General features: G+C 44.1%; 1 protein-coding gene across 1 annotated transcript in view; it reads left to right on the forward strand.

The window, feature by feature from the left end:
* LOC121002530 (collagen alpha-1(IX) chain-like) overlaps positions 1-22,267 on the forward strand; it is a 107,357-nt gene that overhangs the window by 32,725 nt on the left and 52,365 nt on the right. The window contains exons 11-15 of the mRNA XM_040433975.1: positions 5,541-5,594; positions 9,213-9,266; positions 12,260-12,313; positions 19,542-19,595; positions 20,802-20,855. Coding sequence (XP_040289909.1) covers positions 5,541-5,594; positions 9,213-9,266; positions 12,260-12,313; positions 19,542-19,595; positions 20,802-20,855 — 270 coding nt within the window. The remainder of the gene's footprint in view (positions 1-5,540; positions 5,595-9,212; positions 9,267-12,259; positions 12,314-19,541; positions 19,596-20,801; positions 20,856-22,267) is intronic.

Consider the following 22,267-nt stretch of genomic DNA (forward strand, 5'->3'; position numbering starts at 1 on the left):
TATACAACACCTACCTTCCACACCTACCTGCCACAGACACACTGACTGGAACACGTGTTCAAATGCTGATGTCCACACCAAACATAGAGGGAGACAGCACACACACATAAACACACAGGAAACCAGATCCAAAGCTGCAATAAGGAAAGACACCACACAAACATAAGCTTAACATGTTTTATGACCACAAGGGTGGCCCTCACTGGACAGATGGTATAAGACCAGGAGGATGACTCCAGCATAAGGCATGGCTGGAGTACCCCTCAGCTACAGGGATCCAGCAGAGGCTAAATAGCCCAAGTATCCACACCCACAAACTAGGAAAGGAGTTAACCCTTCCAACACCAGACCAGGTAAGTGTCACTTAAAGGGGAAATGCACACATAACATGAATCCCGTGCACACCAAACATAGAAAGTGAACACATACATACATATGTTGCCAGAAGCAACCGCATGCCTTGACAGCGAGCCGCCTAGCAAGCAGCACAGGCTGCTACACTGCCAAACATAATTATGTTGCCAGCGGCAACCATACGTGAGACAAACATACAAACTGTCCTCACCTGCGGTAGACAACAAGCAGACCGCTGGTAACTGCATGCGACACAAAGAGTCACGACCATAGGCCGTGACACTTGGGCCCCCCAGGAGCAACTGGGCCAGGGGCAGCCGCCCCTTCTGCCCTGCGTTACAGACGGCCCTGGTCCTGCACGATTCAGGGGAAGGCAAGGGGGAGTATCAGAGCATGTGCAGCGTACTCAAGTTAGGTTTAGAAATGTTCCTGGGTGTTGTAGTGCAATAGACACTAACCTGAGACGGCTGACTCTCTGCAAGGGCAGGTGATGATGAGAAATGTTCGTGACGCCAGTGCCAATTAAACGGTGGCACGCCGTTTGCTGATAGCAGGAATAACTGAGGAACCACGTGATGTTAAAACAGAATTCAAACTTTAGTAGTCATCATTTAGGGACATTGACGGAAGCGCAGTTCCTTTGAAGACAGTTGATTTTCAATACAGTTGATGCAGGCAATATATATGTATATAGCAAGGTGACTTTAGAGTGTTAAACACAGGACTTGCAGTACAGGCAGCTTGCACTCTATTCCTGACTGATCCTGGAACATAGAAACTCTTCTCCAAGGTCCAATGCCCTAGCTCTGGCGTATATCCTTGGTTTTATCTCTATCAAGTACCTCCTCTGTTGTCTTGAGTACCTCTTGCTTTTCTTGACTTGCCTCTGTCTCTCTCAGTGTCCTCAGGCTGATTAGCTGTGGTGTTCCTGCTTCTGCATATATAAATTCAGGAGGGGAACCTTTTCCTTGGATCTGGAACACGGTTACAGGGACTGCATTACCCTCTCCTGGTCCACAGGCTTCAGGCCTGGACTTGACTCTGACATAGCCTAATCCCTGGTTGGACTAGACTACAGACTTCAACTACAACTCCAACTCTAGACTCCAACTCCAGACTCTAGACTCATCTCTCCTTCCCTGACTGGGCCTTATATAAACTAGGGCTCCCTAGCTCCCTCTTGTGACTAAGAGCTGGAATGACACCCCTAGCAGGCCTGCACATGCAAATTTCACAGTAACAGGGAAGTACATAGCATTACATTACATTACATTTTATAAAGACGACTTATACCAACTTCCCCATAAATAAGGGGGACGACAGCACACAAGTGACCCTTCTGTAGTGACGGGCATTACAGTCCCCGTACACTACATACCCCACTGCTTTAAGCTGAGTACGACCTCGTACTCCATCAGGGCCCGCCCAACTGGAATCTTTACCTGAAACAGAAAAAGACACATGCAGGCATACATATATGTCATTCATCTGCATTTACATTCATATCAGGTCCAATTGGCAAAGGTGAAGGGTGATGACAAGGGGCGTCGTTCTCTTCTCTCAGGATAGTGAATGGAACTGGGGCGCTGACCTGGCACAGTGTGACATTAATACCAGGATAGTCCATGACAATGAATAAGTCCATATTAGAACAGCAAGAAACGGTAAAACAGTATAAAAGTTCTTGGAGGCTCAAAGAACAAATATGAGTCCGTACCCAGGTTATTTTCCTATAAATCACAGAGGCTCTCATGCGGTGGAGTCCATCTCTGGGCACATTTCCTTTAAAACGAGTAAAAATCTCAGAGGCTCAGGTTCTTTTGAGTCTATCTCCGGGCACGGTTCCTTAGTATCAAGTTGCACAATATAAAATAAGTGCTGTAATACCCCTGATCAACCTGAAAAGGGGGTTAAGGGTAAAAGGTGCAACAAAGGAACAGGCACAACTTGGCGTGGGATAGCAAAAGCAGGCAAGAGGTCCTGGAAACAAACTTGACTTCGTTGACTTTAATACTTCAGTGGTTAACACCTACCACTGAGCCGTGGATAAACTGGCAGCAGCAACAAAGGACCAGAAAACATAGGACTCCTGTCCTGGAAGGGTTAAGCTTTCAACATCATCTTTTCTAACAAAATAAATCAAAGGCCTAGCAGGCTGATTCACAGTGGCATGTCATAATTACCCGGCTCTGCTGGCAAGTACGGCCTGTAGTAGTCCTCTACAGGAGGATGTGCCCACATAACGGTGTCAGGGGGCAGCTGCAAGGTAAAGGGGCCCCTAATAGATATTGGCCCCATGGGCCTAGGGGTAGACCCTCTTGTGGACCGTACCGGTCCCGGCACAATGATTGTGGGTTGTGCTGCATTGGGTACCGCCGCAAGCGGTCCGGTGGGCTCTGTGCAGCAGTTCACAGCAATAGCGGGTCCTCTTTGGGGCCGCAACGGAGCGGGGGTGACAGAAGGTGGTCTACGGGTGGTGACAGGCACCCTTACCTCATCCTCCTTAGGCGGCGTCCGGATCCTGGCGGTGGCAATCTTGCGCAGCTCCCACAACTTTTCCTCCAGCCGGACGATCTGGTCACCAATGCTCTCTGTGTCGGAATCGCCGTCCTCTGCTGGCGCCGCCGGCGCAGGTACAGTCAACGATGGCTCGGACGCGGCCTTTGCAGATTCCAGTGGCGCATCGGGTCTCCTACCCTTCCGGATATTCTCCAAGGTAACCCGAAGTCCTTTTAAATTCTCCATGTCCTGTACGGTCTTCTCCCGACGAGGCAGCTCGGGGGAAGGATAGGGGCTCACCCATTTTTCCAACACGGTTGGCTGCCAGAAGACATTAGGCCCAATGAAGGACCCCCGCTCTTGGAAGGCGTGATGGGCCGGCTCTGGAGAGCGTTCAGGTTCCCGCTCGCAGCCAGAGTAGTCTTCTTCTGCCTCCCAGTCCTCAGGTTCTCGCTTGGGACGGGTCACAGCAGTTGCATAAGGGCCTCTCAGGCTCTCGGCAGGGGTGAACTCCACTTCCTCTCCCTCGCGGAGGCTGTGCTGATAGGAAGGGAGGTAGTCTCTCTTGACAGATCTTCTGTTAACATATAAGTCTCTGCCAGTTAGATAATCTTGGATGAACCTGTAGCCACGGGTTTTGTCAAAGGACACCACCAACCCCTTTCTCCTTTCCAGGCGGGGTTGGGTGTTGGTGTGTCGTTCATGGATAGTCTTGGTCAGTTCCTCATAATATATTTTAGTCTTTGTATTCCGCTTTATAGCGGCCTCCCGGATCTCTGGCATTAATGAGGACCACTTGAAAGAGGGCTGAAAGAAGTCTCTCCAAGAGCCATAGCAGGGCTCTGGTTCTTTCTCCCGTGGCGGGCAGGCGGGTTTCTCCGGTCCCGGAGAGTAGGCCGGTGGAGCGTCCTCAGGCTCTACACCATCATTCTCCATCTTTGATATTTCAGGCGCGGACGTTGCAGCAAAGCTCTGCTCACTCTCCAACATGCTCGAACCTTCTCTGGAGAGCGATAGGGTGGCGCCAATAAGATCAGCCAGACCCTCCCATTGCACTGGGAGGCTGCCCCCCAGGTATTCCAGTATGGGGAAGGTGGAGTCCATGCTGGCCGACATGCAAATGTCCAGGTAAGCAGTGGCGCCTGACCTTGAACTCCTTCCCGCTTTTTCATCAGAAGGGCGCCAACTTTTCCCGCTTTTTCGGGATGAAGATGACGCAGCAGCTATTTCAGTAGCCTCAGCGGCCATCTTTGGTAGAAGCGCTGTCTATTCACTGACAGCAAGCAGGATGATGAAAAGTCCATAAAACCACACTCCGGTGTGGCGATTTCTTTCCTCTTGATAGCGCAACACTGCACAGCGCTTTTTGGAGGTTTTAGGCACACTTTGGGTATGTTTTTCAGTCCACAAAGTCCACTTTAATAAAACAGGCAATTCGTCACTTTGGTCACAGGGCAACTGTATAAGGCACAAACTTCACGCTTCTTGCACTAGAAAGCGTGCGTATCCTGTTCGTGACGCCAAAAGAGAGGTGCAGCGTACTCAAGTTAGGTTTAGAAATGTTCCTGGGTGTTGTAGTGCAATAGACACTAACCTGAGACGGCTGACTCTCTGCAAGGGCAGGTGATGATGAGAAATGTTCGTGACGCCAGTGCCAATTAAACGGTGGCACGCCGTTTGCTGATAGCAGGAATAACTGAGGAACCACGTGATGTTAAAACAGAATTCAAACTTTAGTAGTCATCATTTAGGGACATTGACGGAAGCGCAGTTCCTTTGAAGACAGTTGATTTTCAATACAGTTGATGCAGGCAATATATATATAAATAGCAAGGTGACTTTAGAGTGTTAAACACAGGACTTGCAGTACAGGCAGCTTGCACTCTATTCCTGACTGATCCTGGAACATAGAAACTCTTCTCCAAGGTCCAATGCCCTAGCTCTGGCGTATATCCTTGGTTTTATCTCTATCAAGTACCTCCTCTGTTGTCTTGAGTACCTCTTGCTTTTCTTGACTTGCCTCTGTCTCTCTCAGTGTCCTCAGGCTGTTTAACAGTGGTGTTCCTGCTTCTGCATATATAAATTCAGGAGGGGAACCTTTTCCTTGGATCTGGAACACGGTTACAGGGACTGCATTACCCTCTCCTGGTCCACAGGCTTCAGGCCTGGACTTGACTCTGACATAGCCTAATCCCTGGTTGGACTAGACTACAGACTTCAACTACAACTCCAACTCTAGACTCCAACTCCAGACTCTAGACTCACCTCTCCTTCCCTGACTGGGCCTTATATAAACTAGGGCTCCCTAGCTCCCTCTTGTGACTAAGAGCTGGAATGACACCCCTAGCAGGCCTGCACATGCAAATTTCAAAGTAACAGGGAAGTACATAGCATTACATTACATTACATTTTATAAAGACGACTTATACCAACTTCCCCATAAATAAGGGGGACGACAGCACACAAGTGACCCTTCTGTAGTGACGGGCATTACAGTCCCCGTACACCACACATGAAATGCTCCAATGCTCATATCAGAGGTGCTCTGAACCTGGTCAACCCCTTTAAGTTTAGTAGTGCAACTTGACTAACTAAGAACAAATCTTGAACTTGAAATGGTTGAGTATTCTTGGATAAAATGTTATAATAAACTTGTTCATTTTACTTCTCTGTGCATTTCTGAACAGGGAGACCCAGGTCAAGATGGTTCTGACGGTCCTTCTGGGTTCGCAGGAGACATTGTAAGTCCTCAGTTGTACTTACTGAAAATTATTGTGTATTGTCTTATTTCAAATTGTATGCAAATTAGGTCAACTCTTACCAGTCTAACCAGAGATTCCTGTTAGTACAGAGCAGGGTACTAGTTGGTTGGCTGGATGCTATGCCTTGATGGAGCTCTGAGGGGTAAAAAGGAACTGAACAGGAATAACGGAGGCTTTCCTGACTCCTGTGATACCTATCTAGGCATTCCTTTTATCACTGTGCTGGCCCATATCTTTATTATGTAGATAACTAATGTAGTCATAGATTTATCCTTGTAAAAAAATGTGTCAGGTCACCCACAATGTTGTCTCGCACCACATTTCATGCCTGTAAAAGTCCAGAGCAGTCTTAAGGTATGTTCAGCGGAAACAACTCCAGCAGCAGGATTCCATGGGTGATTTTAAACTTCACTTTTATTCTTCCTTTAAAAACTGCATGCACGGCATGCATCCCTGTATATTTTGGCTTTTACTGCGCCAAAGGTTAGTGTGAACTGATTTATATTGATGATATACAGTATAAGCTTTAGGTTAGACACTGAGGCCAGTTGCAAGATACATACCATATACACAATTAAGAAAAAATCTGTTTCTTTAAAAAATTAAATAAAATGTCTTAACTATTGCAAACTAACCCACAAGATACTCATACTGTGCAGCATATTAAATGTAACTTAATTAAAACCCTCCTATTGGTTCAAATTAATGATAAGCTCAAAGTTTGTCAATGCGAACATGCTTGTACATAAAAAGGCTTTAATCTTGATGGCCCATCCATCATCGGTATCAGAACCATTTGGGACTGTCTTTGGGAACCCCAAATATCGGCTTTTTGAAGAACCCATGGCACTCAGGTGACCATTGTGGCCTCTTCATTACCAAGCAGTGACATACATTCTGTACACATAGCTCTGTCCCATTCACTTGAATGAGATATAGCTGGAAAAAGCTGTAGCACCATGCACAAGTTCTACAAAATGTACAGCACTGTGCCTGCTAATGAAGAGGCTGCAGTACTTGCTCATCTGATCTCTCGGGAAGGGGGGGGGGGGGGGGGGGGCGGCAGATGTCAGACCCCCACAGTCTGATATTGATGGCCCATAGTAAGAGGAATGAGGGCTCAGAAGCCCTTTTTCTAGTGATTGGTGGTGGTTCAAATATAAAATATGTGAAAATACAGTGGTCCCTCAAGTTAAAATATTAATTGGTTCCAGGACGACCATTCTATGTTGAAACCATTGGAACTTGAGACCATAATTCTATGGAGAACTAACCTCAAAGTGTCATCCCAAAATAAGAAAAGATGAAGATTTAAGAAAAATAAGCAGATAAATTGTGGAACGGGTGCGGACTCATTCATTCTCTATGGGGTAGGAATGGATGTGGACAGCACACAGTGTGCTGTCCGCATCCGCATTTCCGGAGCGTGTCCCCGATCTTCAGGTCTGCGGCTCTGTAAAAAAATAGAACATGTCCTATTCTTGTCCGCAATTGCAGACAAAAATAGGCAGTTCTATGGGGGTGCCGGCCGGGAGTATTCTGGATCCGCAATACACTACGGACGTGTGAATGGACCCTTAGGCTGTATTACACAGCCCGATTCTGCAGGCGATTGTCGGGAGAGAAGCATTCCTTCCCGACAATTGACTGCTCGCTAGCGGAGAAGGCGGCTGCTATTACATTCAGCGATCTCCTCTACAGCATGTGGAGGAGCGATTGTTATGCCATGGCTCATTCCCATGCTGTCTAGTTATTTGCCTGCAGCAGATCGTGATTTCATACCACGATCTGCTGCCAGCAAATCGTGATCTTTAAGCATGCTGAAAGATCACTATTGTCCGATGCATCGGTGGCAGTATTACACTGCCAGATGATAGCTAACAAGCGTTACTACAAACACTCGTTAGCGATCACCTGGCAGAAAATCTGCCCGTCTAATACAGGCTTTACATATAAGGGCTGTTTCACACAAGCGAGTCCATTGCGGGAATCACTCTCCGTGTGTGAGTGTGATCCTCCGCTCTGGACTTGCAGGAGCGCACGGCATTATCATGATTTATTATGCTATGTGTCTCTGCTTGACCTTATTTCTACAGAATCATAGTGACAGCTTTATCTCACTATGATTCTGTAGAAATAAGGCCATGCAGAGACACATAGCATTATAAATCATGATAATGCCGTGCTCCTGCAAGTCCAGAGCGGAGGATCACACTCCCACACGGAGCGCGATTCCCACAATGGACTCGCTCGTGTGAAACAGCCCTAACAGTCATAAGTAGAAGCTGTAAATAACTTTCTGTGATGAGGATAGGAACTTCTTCAGGGTCCCATACAACACACAGTAGACTAGAGAAATAAAATGGAGTCGCCCTCATTGGACGTCTAAATGAGCAGCTCATCCTGGCACTGACAGAAGGCAGTACATAACATGTAGTACCACACTGTACTGTAAAGAGGAGCTGCTAGACAACCAATAAATGTGTTTTACCAGAGAAATACCCATGTTGTTTGGTTAAATCATTATATGTTGAGTGTGGTTTCAACTTACGATGACCCAGGGAAGACCATTATATGTTGAAAATAGTGTATCCTGAGACCACTGTATCAAAATACAGGTACAATTCAGCGTTTGGCTTAGCTTTCAAAATGTATCTACTATGATTAAATAATCCAAATATGTCATTATTAGGGATGAGCAAATTGACTTCGGATGAAACATCCGAAGTCGATTCGTATAAAACTTCCGTCTAATACTGTACGGAGAAGGTGCTCCGTACAGTATTAGAATGTATTGGCTTCGATGAGCCAAAGTTATTGCTTCGCGAAGTCTCGCAAGACTTCTCGCAATAACTTCATAAATCCACTTGGAACCGAACCCAAGTTCGGGAAATGTTTTTTTTTTACAGTACAAATTAATTTAAGAAGCTATTGCGCAAAGTCTCGTGAGACTTTGCGAAGCAATAACTTCGGCTCATCTGAGCCAATACATTCTAATATTGTACGGACCCCCTGCTCCGTACAGTATTAGAACGAAGTTTTATACGAATCGACTTTGGATGTTTCATCCGAAGTCGATTCGCTCATCCCTGGTCATTATGTCAGCAAAGGTGACACTGTACTGTTTGCTGCCACCACAACCCTCTATCCAGGATTATTTTATTTCTCTTGCTTATATAGCGCTACCATATTCTACAGCGCTTTATAGGCATTTATCATCATTCACTGTCCCCAGTGGGGCTCAAGATCTAGAGTCCTTATCAGAATGTCTTTAGGAGGAAGCTAGAGTACCTGTAGGAAACCCACACAAACACAGAGAGAACTTGCGTACTTCATGCAAATGCTGCCCTTACTTGGATTTGAACCCAGGCCCCCAGTATTATAAGGCAACAGTGCTAACCATTGAGGACCTGGAAACATTGCCACCTGGAACCTGGAAACTATTTCTTCCTCACTTGTTAATGTTGCTGTGATTTTTGAGAAGGGGGCATGCTCTGGCCTCTCCTCTCATGTTGCCTCTTTGGTATGCATGTCCATAATACCAATTCAATGATGTTTCCAATTAAGCTGACTAATGTTTCTGTGTTCATGTTGTAGGGCTATGTTGGTGTTCCTGGAGAAAAGGGAATACAAGGCTTACCAGGAAAGAAGGTAAAATGTGGTCTGTACCATAGCCCCCAATAAATTTGCAGATGTTGGAGGCAATAGTGCCTGCCTTACAGCTACTGAACTACTAGAACTGTCCTTAGAGTATGACATTTCCTTTGTCGTTAATGGCTAAATTCACCAAAATATATCAAGGACATGTGTTAAGTAGTGTTGAATGCGAATATTCGAATAGCGAATATTATTCGCGAATATCGCCACTTCGAGAATATAGTGCTATATATTCGTTATATCGAATATTCAGCATTTTTTTTCCATCTGAACACCTGATTCCTCTCTGCTTCTTGCTTGTGGGCCAATGAGAAGGAAGCAATGTCAAGTTCACAACAATACTTAGTGCACCAATCAGTAATCTGTAGTCAGACCTGCTAAAATGTGAAGTTGCACATAGTACGAAAAAATATTTGAATCACTGCCGATTAGTGCAATCGCGAATATATTGGAGCACTTGACTCTATCTGCATATAAAGCTATTGTAATGTTCTGCCGTGCCAACCATTTTCTCCAGTCTCAGGAAACTTCTAGCAGCTTGAAAAATGTAGCCAAAGTGACCCACGCCTGTATTTCGCGTTACAAAATCACATTACGCGATTTTTACATTGCCGATTTTTCGCATTCAATAAAATAATCTTGAATTCTTGAAATTCGTGAATATATGACGAATATTCTACAAAATATTCGTGAAATATCGCGAATTCGAATATAGCCCCTGCCACTCATCACTAGTGTTAAGCATCTTTGCAATATAAATGCTCTCAAAATGATGTTTGCTTATTTGCTGACTGCAAATTACACCAGGGAAAGAAAGGACAGCCACTTAGCAGCAGATGACCGGGTAGGTGACTGCCTCCTAAATGTCATCTGAATAAAGTGATCGATTACTGTGCAAATAATCACTGCTTTAGAGAAAGTCCTGATTGGGGATGGGGCTTCACTTCAGATGACAATCCCACCCAGGCAGAACCTTTCTTCAGGATTTTTCTGAGGCGATTACTTATTCATTCATTAGACATGTTTGAGTTATTTGATCGAAAGCAACCAAATTATTGTAAATTCAGTAAAATGTGTGTATTTTTGGGTTAATGAGTTCAGTCTTAGGTGTATCTAGAATATAAAGAATGTCTATCCCCTGTAACATCATAGCATGCAGGAGCTTGCAATGAGATAGAAAACCATAATTACAACTTCTTTTAGTCCACATATGTTATGGTCTTTGTGGAGAAATGTGCCTATGTTATGCTTGTGGTTAGACTACAAACAACCCCCAGGAACTGTCATTGGTTATACCTAGATAACATGTGGTAATAATTCTGAGAGTAAGGTCAGGCCTAAAAATGGGAGGTCAAGATAGGGGCTGTTACTAGGTGGCTGTCCTTTCCCGAGAGAAAATATAGTTTGCAGGTCATAGATTCCTGCAAACTCTTCTTTTGTCCTCGGGGGGCGACCACCTAGCAGCAGCTGGTGGGTAGAATAGCATACATTTGAGAGACTATATTCAGTAACTCCAGCTTGCTAGCTGTACTCCATACTAGTATTGAGGGTAGAAGATGACACTATAATCAGCTGGAATAATCTTTTCCTTTCTATACCTAGTCAGTCTGCAATGTTTTTCTTTCCATCCAAGTTGGGATAGATGCCTTAGTTCAGTGGCAGTGTTTTAGCATGGTTGAATACCACTGTGACACACACTTCCGCTGTTAGACTTCACTGAAATATGAATCCTGAAACAGAAAATATGCAATTATATGTAGACTTTACATGCAATATGTAAATCTAATCAGTCTCTGGTGCATTGACAGCATAAGATGCACCAATTTATGAACACAGTGCACCTCTTTTCACCAAGCAACCTATTTTTAATTAGACTACAGTAAATCCATGAAAGTGCCTCTGTGATAAACTATGGGCACGTCTCTTCATCTGCAGTTGAAGCCTATTGAGCTGAGAACATCACTGAGGAGACTATTTTGCCTTAAAATGGAAGAAAAAAAATGCCTCATAGACCCCAGATAGATAATGGCAAAAAGCATTGTGGCTGATAGGTTTATAGGCAATAGCCAAAGGTACGTTCTTCAGTGGCCCAGTCAGTCCTAAATGTAATTGGACATCTTTTGGAATAACTAAGCAATTGTATTGTACGTTGCTTCTATATGAAAGGGAAAGTTTTTGTCTTCTGTATGTGGTGGTTTCTCAGTACACTTCGGCTGGGGTTCCACTGGGCAGCCACGCATGGTACCATACCTCTTTTAATCTGCAAACTCATGGGATAATTGGCCATTGCAGCTGGGGCTGCAACCATCCTATGGACATCCAGCCTTACAGGCGGATAGTATCACTGCCTTAGTAGGTCACTCTTATTTCCATTTTATGAGCTTGTGGCAGCCATAGCTCTAAGCTGTAATCCGCAGTTTGAAATTCTTACAAATTTCACAGTGCACTGCATTACATACCAGCACAGCTACAGAAATTACTTCCCAGGACTTCATAGACACTTTTCCAGTTTAGAGGAAACTGTAAAAAGAATTATTACTGAGAATTCTGTCATTTATCACATCATCCAATAATTGAAGATAGGGGTTAGTAACCACACAAATCAGAAACCGATGATCAAACCTATAAACTGAAAAAGGAAGATTCAATACAATAATAGAACAAAGTAAAAAGAGAGCGTGAAAGATAACCCTAAACCCATAATTCTTTGTCAGGAGCTTTGTTCCTACCACAGGCAGCATGAAATCCTAACTGGCTCCCTGGTTACAGACAGCTATGTATTATGCCGGAAATGGGGATAAGAGCCATGAGGGCAATCCCCATCATCTTCTCCATGTCAAGCTCAGCTTCACTGATAGGTCTTTCACTACACACCAATAGCATAGCAGCATATCCACACTCTTTTCTAGCACACTATAGAAAATGAGCCTTGCTATACAATTAAGGATTGACATAGACACTAGACTAATGACTCTTCTATGTTACAGGGTGAACCTGGACTTACAGGGCCACAAGGAGAATCTGGTGAGAAAGGAGATATGGTGAGTAAGTTAAAACCTATATGTAGTCATCTTAGAGGGTAGGATAACAGATGGATACTCCCCTCTGTCTTCAGTCTCAGTAATATCACAATTTTATGACTGTAATAGTTCTGAAAAAAATACAAAAACTAGAACAGACATTTCCTTACAACAATACATAAAGGGATGATCCCAACTGGAAAGCCCCTTCCAGTTTCGTACTGGGCTTCCTGGGGCCAACGAGAGGAAATGATTCCCGAGGCCCAACCTCGATATCATCAAAAGTTTAATTGTCATTAAACATAAAGTTTACTAGGTTTTGAATCACAGAAATAGACCCTGCTGGCAAACTATTAGCTCCAAATCAGCCAAACAGTTTTTTTTTTCTCCTGGATTTTTGAGGCCCATTATGGTATCAGAGCTAGTGTTGATCGCGAATATTCTAATCACAAATTTTTATCGAGAATATCGTCACTCCGAGAATTCATGAAGATCTAGAATATAGTGCTATATCTTCGTAATCGCGAACATTCTAGATTTTATTTTCCATCAGTACCCTCACTGCTTCTTGCTTGTGGGCCAATGAGAAGGCTGCAATGTCTTTGTCTGAGCTTAGCAACATCCCTAGCAACCAGTAGGAAAGTTGCCTACCCCTTACTATATAAGAAACTCCCCAGCAGCCATTTTCTACAGTTTTTTGCAGTTCTGAGAGAGAGCAGTGTCATTGCTGTGCTCTGTGCTTTCATCTGGATCCTATTCCTTATCCAATTACACTAGATAGTTAGCTCATATATATATAATACAGATAGTTAGTGGGAGATAGCCAGTGCAGGGTGTTAGGTAGTGTGATATGAATTACTGTGCTGTGATCAGATTTTTTTATATAAAATGTTTTGAGGGGGGGGCGTGGCCTGACCGAGCTAGATGGCGGCTGCTTGTTAGCAGAGCTCTCGCCACCAGCACCCGTCTAAACCTCATTTTAGCGCTACCCTGACCCCGGCATGAAGATACAGTCAAAAGATTGCATGCAGGCTGCACCGGGACGCAGAGAGAACCCGAACCCCAATTCAGAGATGGACAGATTCCTAAGTAAATCGACAGCACAGCCACCGGCACGACCTTCTAAGATGGCGCCGAAGCCTCCCGGCGAGGCCACAGGAGACCATGCTATTGCCCAGGTCCCGGAAGATGAGGGGACACCGCACACTGACGAAAGGTCAGGACTCACCAGGGAAATCCTTGAGGAGGCTCTGCAACGAGCACTAGCCCCTCTGGCCGCGGATCTGGGGGCGATCAAAGCAGACGTGCACCACATAGGTGACCGCGTCGAGGCGCTTGAACAATCACAGGACGCCATACTAACCTTTAATGCGTCTGTAAAAGATTCCTTGACCTCGCATGCCAGGGCGATGAACACGCTCCTGCTTCAGATGGAAGACCAGGAGAACAGAAATAGAAGAAGGAATATCAGGCTCAGGGGGCTACCAGAGGCGGAGGATAAAGAAGATCTTTTTCAAATAATGGACTCCCTCTTTAATACGCTACTAGGCCCAGAACAGGCGCCACATATTACTGTGGAAAGGGTACATAGAGCATTGAAGCCGAAACCAATGACCAGAGACAACCCGAGAGATATAATTTGCGGTATCTTAAGTTTCAGAGACACTGAATTAATTCTCCAAGCAGCTAGGAAACAAGGGGAAGTGAAACTTAAAGGAGTGCAAGTGCAAATCTACCAAGATCTAGCTGCATCCACGTTGCAAAAGCGTCGATTACTGAAGCCTCTCACTGACCTCCTACGGTCGTCCAAAATTCCATACAGATGGCTCTTTCCCTTTGGGATTTCAATCACGATAGGGAACCGCCGCTACACGGTCCGTTTACCGGAGGACTTACCACCCGTCTGGGAAGCGCTTCAACAACCTCCGGTGGAGATCCCCTCCTGGTTACCTGTCCTGCCCGCGGATGATCTTCCACCGCTTCCCCAGGCGTCTAGATGGATGAAGCCGAAGCCCCAGAGATCCGGGAAGAATAAAAGAACATGGCCGCAGGGAGTCCCGGACTAAGGGTTCAGTGTTAATGCATCTCTCTCTCTTTCTATCCTACAGTAGGGTTGCATTTTCTGACACAGTGGTAATGCGCCCCTGTATAGCTGTTAATAACCCCGTTTAGCTGTTAATAACCCTGATTGGGTCTACTTTGCCTTGTCTTTTAAAAATGTTCCATGATAATCAGTATTACTGACACTCACTAGTTTATTAGCATCTTGATAGACAAGGGTGCTTGCCCAGCTGGGCTATAGTGCCTATTGCTACACTCTGTCATGCTGCTATGCATTATGTCCTCCTTCTTCAACAAAAATGTTGGTCAGGTTGGCTTTATAACAGCCTTAGTATTATAGCTTTATTATAGCTTTGGTATAATAGCTTTATTATAGCACTAACATAGCCTTATTATTGGGGTATTATATATACTAATACGCACGAGGTTTAGAAGTGAGGTGCTGGGCTGGTTGGGATGCACATGGTTTCTACATGTGCAATTCTTTACCCCCCCCCCGGCCCAAAAGGCCGTACTTCTATGTTATTTTTAAGTTATAACTATAAATACTGTTTGTATTGGTTTTTCATCCTGTTTGGTACATCAAAGTGGTCGAGTAAGACAAATGCCCTAAATATGCAGATTATCACTATTATAAGATGGCTCCATTAACTTTATGCTTTAACACCTTCAACGTACATGGATGTAATAGCCCTAAAAAACGTAGTAGAGTGTTTCAGGTTCTTAGGAGAATTGGTGCGGATATAATACTTCTCCAAGAGACCCACTTTTCCCATTCGCACGTCCCTAACTTAGAAAACAGCCCTTTTAATATGTGGTATCATGCTACCTCCAGCAGTTCTGCGGCCAGAGGAGTCAGTATAGGCTTCAGACGGGGCACCCCTTTTACTTTTAATTCTGCAGTGGAAGATCCAGAGGGGAGATACCTTTTATTGAAGGGAGAGATAGGACACGTAACCGTCACAATATGTAATCTCTATGCACCAAACGTGAAGACGGTTGATTGGCTGACTGAAACACTAGACAAGATAGGTACATTCGCTGCGGGGCTATTGTTGATAGGGGGCGACCTCAATCTAACTCTGAATCCTTTACTTGACTCCTCTGCCCAGAAATCTGCTGTTTCATTTCGGGCTCTCAGGACAGTTCATTCACGTCTTAGATCTTTGCACCTTAGTGATGTCTGGAGGTCGGCGCATGGTGACAGACGTGATTTCACTTTTTACTCAAACCCTCACAAATCATACCAGAGGTTGGATTATCTGTTTGTGCAGGATAAATACCTACCTGCTATCAAGTCCTCTACTCTCCACAACATCACGGTCTCTGACCATGCGCCGGTCTCCCTTGTCATTAGCTTTCCTGAGTTATGTAGCAGGGAGTGGACCTGGAGGTTAAACCACACCCTCTTAGATTCACAGTCTAGGGTTGACTCCATATCACAGAAGTTACAATCGTACTTTTCTACCAACACAACGCCCGATGTATCCCAGGCAACAATATGGGAGGCGCATAAGGTGGTGATTAGAGGTGAATTTATTGCACTGGGGTCCCACATTAGCAAATTAAGAACACGTAAAATGTCAGACCTCTTATCTCGCATTGCCTCCCTAGAATCGTCCCACAAACGGTCTGGTGCAATTAGAGATCTAGAGGAGCTAAAAATAGCAAGACGAGAGTTACGGGAGCTGTTAAACATTAAGGCGTCTAAAGCATACCTAAAAGTGAAACACAAACATTACGTTCACGGTAACAGGGGCGGAAAAATAATGACGGCTCTTATTAAAAAACAAAATGATCAGATTTTCATTAAGCGCATGAAATCACAAACGGGATCGGTTATGACTGACTCAAGGGATATATCAAAGATCTTTAGAGATTACTACCATAACCTATACAACCTTAAAGGGGAAGAACAGGAGGAGGTAAAAACAGACCGGAAAGGGAAGATTGAGCAATTCCTAGAGACACTAAAACTTCCCACCATAAATGACGCTTCCAAATCATCACTGTTGGCCCCCATTTCATTAGCAGAAGTAAAAAAAGCCCTGAACTCAACACCTTCGGGTAAGAGCCCAGGCCCAGATGGGTTCACGGTGGCCTATTACAAAATTTTTTTCCCGGTTTTGGGCCCACAGCTAGTTAGTTTTTTCAACGCCCTTTTAAGTGGCTCTACTATAGCCAATCAGGCCCTAGAGGCACATATAGTTGTGATACCTAAGCCGGGTAAAGATGTCGAAGTCCCTTCTAGTTACAGGCCAATCTCTCTGCTAAATGCAGACATCAAGCTATGGGCCAAAATCCTGGCCAATAGACTATCACCCCTACTCCCGGAGATTATATCCCCCGAACAATCAGGCTTTGTGGAGGGCAGGGAATGCAGAGACAGCACCTTTAGAGTTCTTCAGACTCAACAATTTGCCTTAAAACAGGGGAAAAAGCTTGTGTACCTAAGTACCGATGCCGAAAAGGCGTTTGATAGAGTCGCCTGGGATTTTATGGAAGCCACACTACATAAGTTTGGCCTCCCCCCGCAATTTGTGGGGGCGGTGCTGTCTCTGTATTCTAACCCCTCCGCAAAGGTTCAGGTGAATGGCATCTTGTCACCCCCTTTTAAAATCTTAAACGGAACACGTCAGGGTTGCCCACTCTCGCCCGCTCTATTCATTCTGTGCTTAGAGACTTTTCTACAATCACTGAGACAAGATCCTGAGATACAGGGACTCACAATAGGTACGGATGTACACACTGTCGCCGCTTTCGCAGACGACATGCTCATATTTATGACCAACCCTGAAAAGGCACTCCCATCCCTCTTACAGCAGCTAGAAGTATACGGAGCCCTTTCCAATTTCAGGATAAATCATGCCAAATGTACGGCAATGGGTATTAATATATCTCATACATCTGTCATGAAATTGGAGAGGGATTTCCCATTCGAGTGGAATAACTCCCACATAAAGTACCTTGGTATTAATATAACCAAAGACCCTAGCTTATTATTCCACAAAAACTACATTCCATTATTCGACAGTATAAAACAACAACTAATTGATATAAAAATCCCTTTTTTATCCTGGTTGGGGAGGAAAAATTTACTGAAGACCTATGTGCTTCCTAGAATACTATACACTCTTCAGACCTTGCCCATACCCCTTCCTCAATCTTTCCTAGCTAGACTCAGAAGTCTATTCTCCTCTTTTGTATGGGGGGGATGTAGGCCTAGGCTAGCATACAAGATCCTCACCAAACCCATATTTAAAGGAGGATTTGGTCTCCCTGATGTTGCAGCTTATTACAGAGCGGTCCAGCTTAGGCTGCATTCCGAACTTTGTAACCATACAAATACAAAACTCGGCTGTAAGCTAGCTAGGACTATACTAGGCCCTGAAGGAATGGCAGCTTTATGGGACCCAAAATTAGTGACGAGCCACATCATAAGCAAAAGGGGCCTGGACCCTCTTCAAGGAGTTATGGCCACTTGGTCAAAGATATCACCGCTTCTGCGTAACTCCCCGTGCATATCACCGCACACTCCCATATGCTACGTCCCGTATTTGGTCACTCAGGGATTTCAAGACGATCTAGGTCTATGGAAGGCAATGGGCAATGTAGCAATCGGGGATATCCTGGAAAAAAGATTAATCCCTTCAGCTCAAGGTTTGTCAAGAAAATTCCCTCATATCCCTTGGTCGTCCATTCAATATTCGCAGTTCCAAAAGATGTGCAATCTGTACCTGGCGTGTACCCCTAGCAAACTAGACCCCACATGGTATGATACTTGTCTACTAAGTCAGGGGAACAAGAAAGGAGCTATATCTAAGACATACAATAAGTTGTTGGAGGAAGAGGGCCAAGAAAAACCTTGGTTTATTTCCCACTGGGAAAAGGACCTTAACACCACATTTGATAAGGGAATGGTAGAAAAGATTTTACGCCACTCACATGGATATTCTCGGTGTATAAGGATCCAAGAAAATGCCTTCAAGTTAGTATCTAGGTGGTATAATACGCCAGCAAAATTGCATGCCATGGATCCCTCGTATACAGAACAATGTTGGAGATGTAAAAATTCTAGCGGCACCCTATTGCACATCTGGTGGACCTGCCCCCTGATAAAACCATATTGGGAAATGATTTCTAGGAACATATTGGAAATCATCCCTACCTCATCCTCACTGACTCCCCTAGTGGTCCTACTAAACCTCCCTAATGAAAAATTCATTCTCACCAAACATTCCCTTTTACCATCCCTTATAGCTGCAGCAAAGCTTCTAGTTCCAGTCCACTGGCTCACCAACTTAATTCCAACAAGTGGAGACTGGATCAACAAAGTCCAGGAAATTCGCTTGTTGGAGGAGCTATCTAGCTGGGAATCTCTATCACACGAAAAACACCTGAAAATATGGGCTCCATGGCTGCAATGGCAAACTAAAAATCAAAATCAAAATACTTTAACAAGGGGAATGTCATCTAACCCTGCTGATAGTGAGTAAAACTTATTGTGCTTATGCATACACTGTTTATCCTACCAACTGAATGAATGTGTGCGGGCTTAACGGCGTAATGGAACCCTAACCCCCTCCCCCTTCTTCTCTCTACAATAATGGGTTATTGTTCAAAAGAGAATCTAAGATTAAATTAAAAATAGTAGCTTTCTTTTTCACCATAACCTTATGCTTATCAGTAATGCATTCTATGTATTAATCTGCTAACATGTCTACAAACATACCACAATTCATAATGTATACGTCATCTTATATCTACCACACGTGATGTATTGTCTTACCCACTAAATATCATTTATGATATTCTCTGACCCAAGGATGTAATGTTCATATTTGTTAATGTTTCTTGAATATGTCATGCACTTTATTTTCTTGAATTTGTAAATCGCAGTAATTCATAAATAAAGATTTGTTAAAAAAAAAAATGTTTTGAGGAAAATATATTACCATCCAAAGGTTATTCCATCATGAAATAAAGATTCGTTTTTTAATTATGTAGAATAAGGCTGTACGTGGACTCCCATATTGTTGAATGGATTAGGCAGTGGCTGAGGGACAGACAGCAGAGGGTTGTAGTCAATGGAGTATATTCAGACCATGGTCTTGTTACCAGTGCGGTACCTCAGGGATCTGTTCTGGGACCCATATTGTTTAATATCTTTGTTAACTTTTTGTTCCAGGGTGCCATTGGCAAGATTGGTAATACTGGTATAGATGGGCCTCCTGGTGGAAAGGTAAATTGACGTATACCTTCAAATGTTGACAATGTATTATATTCAGAAGAAGTTTAACATGTAAACTTCGGCGAACAATTTAATTCAATTTTTCATCATTTAAGCCTTTCTAACATCACTACATTTTTTAAAGGGAATCTGTCACCAGGAAGTTCACTGTTGAACCGGGCACAATGTCTTGTAGAACTAGTCAGCTGACTGTAATGATACCTTCACTTAGAGATCTATTGCTTCATTCTGAAGAAAGGGTATTTTTATTCATATGCAAATGAGCACTTAAGTGCCCTGAGGGCGATCCCAAGCCATTCTGTGCACCCTCCTGCTTCCTCTGCCAGCTCTCCTTCTTGATTGACAGGGCAGATGCTTGCAGAGTTATCTCGCCTGGCCCTGTCAATCAAGAAGAGGGAGGGACTGACAGAAGAAGGATGAGGAGAAAGCAGGAGGGGGCACAGAACGGCTACATTATGTGGTTACTATAGCTGAAAAAGCTTTATGCGGTAGCATAAAAATATCCATAAATGAAATTTTAGTTTTAGTTTTTAGAAAGATATTGTCATGTATTAGATCAGGGTTCAGCAACCTTGGGCACTCCAGCTGCTGTGAAACTACAACTCCCAGCATGCATACTCGCTCAGCTGTTCTTGTAACTCCCAACGAAGTAAAAAAAGGATTCTGGGAGTTGTAGTTTCTGAACATCTGGAGTGCCGGAAGTTGCTGATCCCCACACTAGAGGATATCAGATTTTCATTTATTTATTTTTTTACATTAATTATGGGATAACCCGTTTAAGGATATGTGTTTTTAGGCAGTGACTGACATGGATTGCTTTCATAAACTGGAGACCCCACTAAGCTCTGCTGTAAATGAGTTTCAGCATGTATTCCTTTAGCTCTACTTGTAGGTTTCCAATATTTCAGGCTGATTCTGACGTACTCTGAATGAAATCGATAGGACTCCTTACTCGTTTACCCCTCAGCCCCAGCAATGCAATCTTATGGCATGTCTCAGTGACTTGTCAGAATTTGCTTAAAAGGTGCAGATATCCCTGGATAAAATACCGAAGAACCAGCGGTTTAAGGGATATGTCAAAAATAACTTGTAAAGAACTTGGCATCCATTATGACTAATAACATCGATATACTCATTAGTCTAAATGGTATAGTATAATAATACTTGGAATTGATATCATGGAATTATTTATTGCAGGGATCTCGAGGGCTACTGGGAAAGCAAGGACCTGAGGGACCAAAAGGACAGAAGGTATGTTTTTAGTTCTCCTAGTCTGGAAAACGTTCCAGTTTAAGGGATGAAGAGAATAATATTAATGCGATTGAGATACATCATTGTAAACAGTTAGTCTTGGAATATGCAAAGTTTACAAGGCTCCCTTTCCAAAGACCTTGGCAAACCGGGATAAGTGAAGTGGAGGCCAGCTGAAAAATCTAAATTTCCAACACTACACAGACATGGCTTTCAAGCTTATTATCTTTCAGTGAAATTTCCAGGTAAAGTCCTTTAGCAACATAAAGGCTCTTTCTTAAGGTCTATGTGGAGCAAAATGTGCAACACAAATACGCTTGGGCTGGCCAATAATCACGCCCTACTGCAAACTGAGAATGAAACAGTGTTTTGTAAATGATGACCTATGGATTTAATATGAATTAATATTGTATTATTAGGTGTATGTTTAGCCATGTGATATATCTGCCCAGAGAAGCTTTCAGGTGCTGAAAAAACTATAGCAAGCAATCACAGCACATCTCCCATTACCAGAGCAGTTTAGAGAGGACCTTTCACCGATCCTGACATTGTGAACTAAGTGTCATGACATATACAGCGGCGCCCAGGGATCTCACTGCACTTACTATTATCCCTGGGCGCCGCTCCGTTCTCCCGTTATGTCCTCCAGTATGTTCGGGGACTTGGTTATAGTAGGCAGAGACTTAGGAGACTTGGTTATAGTAGGCGGAGTCTGCTGTAGCGCTGGCCAATCGCAGCGCAGAGCTCACAGCCTGGGAGGTTTTTTTCTCCCAGGCTGTGAGCTCTGCGATGCAATTGGCCAGCGCTACAGCAGACTCCGCCTACTATAACCAAGTCCCCGAACATACAGGAGTACATAACGGGAGAACGGAGCGGCGCCCAGGGATAATAGTAAGTGCAGTGAGATCCCTGGGCGCCGCTGTACTGTATATGTCATGATACTTAGTTCACAATGTCAGGATCGGTGAAAGGTCCTCTTTAAGCAATGAATGCTGAGCGCTGATTGGTTGCTGTAGGCAGCAAAAAAACTGTCTTTTCCTTTCATATACTTGGAGAGGGGCGGATTGGGTACTTAAAGTGGCCCTGGAAAAAAAAACTAAAAGTGGCCCCGTGTTGTAGCAGGTCCAAGTTGACAAGAGATGGGAAAAACACAAGTAGGCAGGGTTAGCAATACTAAATAGCATAGTGCAATGTTGCAAATAGCTAGCTCACCCGGGGCACGGAAAATGCAGGACAGCACCAACACCAATCAAATGTGGAAAAATCCGGCCTCCAAGTGAAAAAGATACAAACAGTCCCAGTCTGAATAGTTGACATGTTTCGGATGTGTCTTATGTGATCTCTTAGGGCGCCTGCACACGAAGATTTTTTTTCAGTTTATGTGTAGTTCTTTTTGCGGCCCGTATGCGGAT

This window comes from Bufo bufo, chromosome 5, assembly GCF_905171765.1.
Source record: "Bufo bufo chromosome 5, aBufBuf1.1, whole genome shotgun sequence".
NCBI lineage: Eukaryota > Metazoa > Chordata > Amphibia > Anura > Bufonidae > Bufo > Bufo bufo.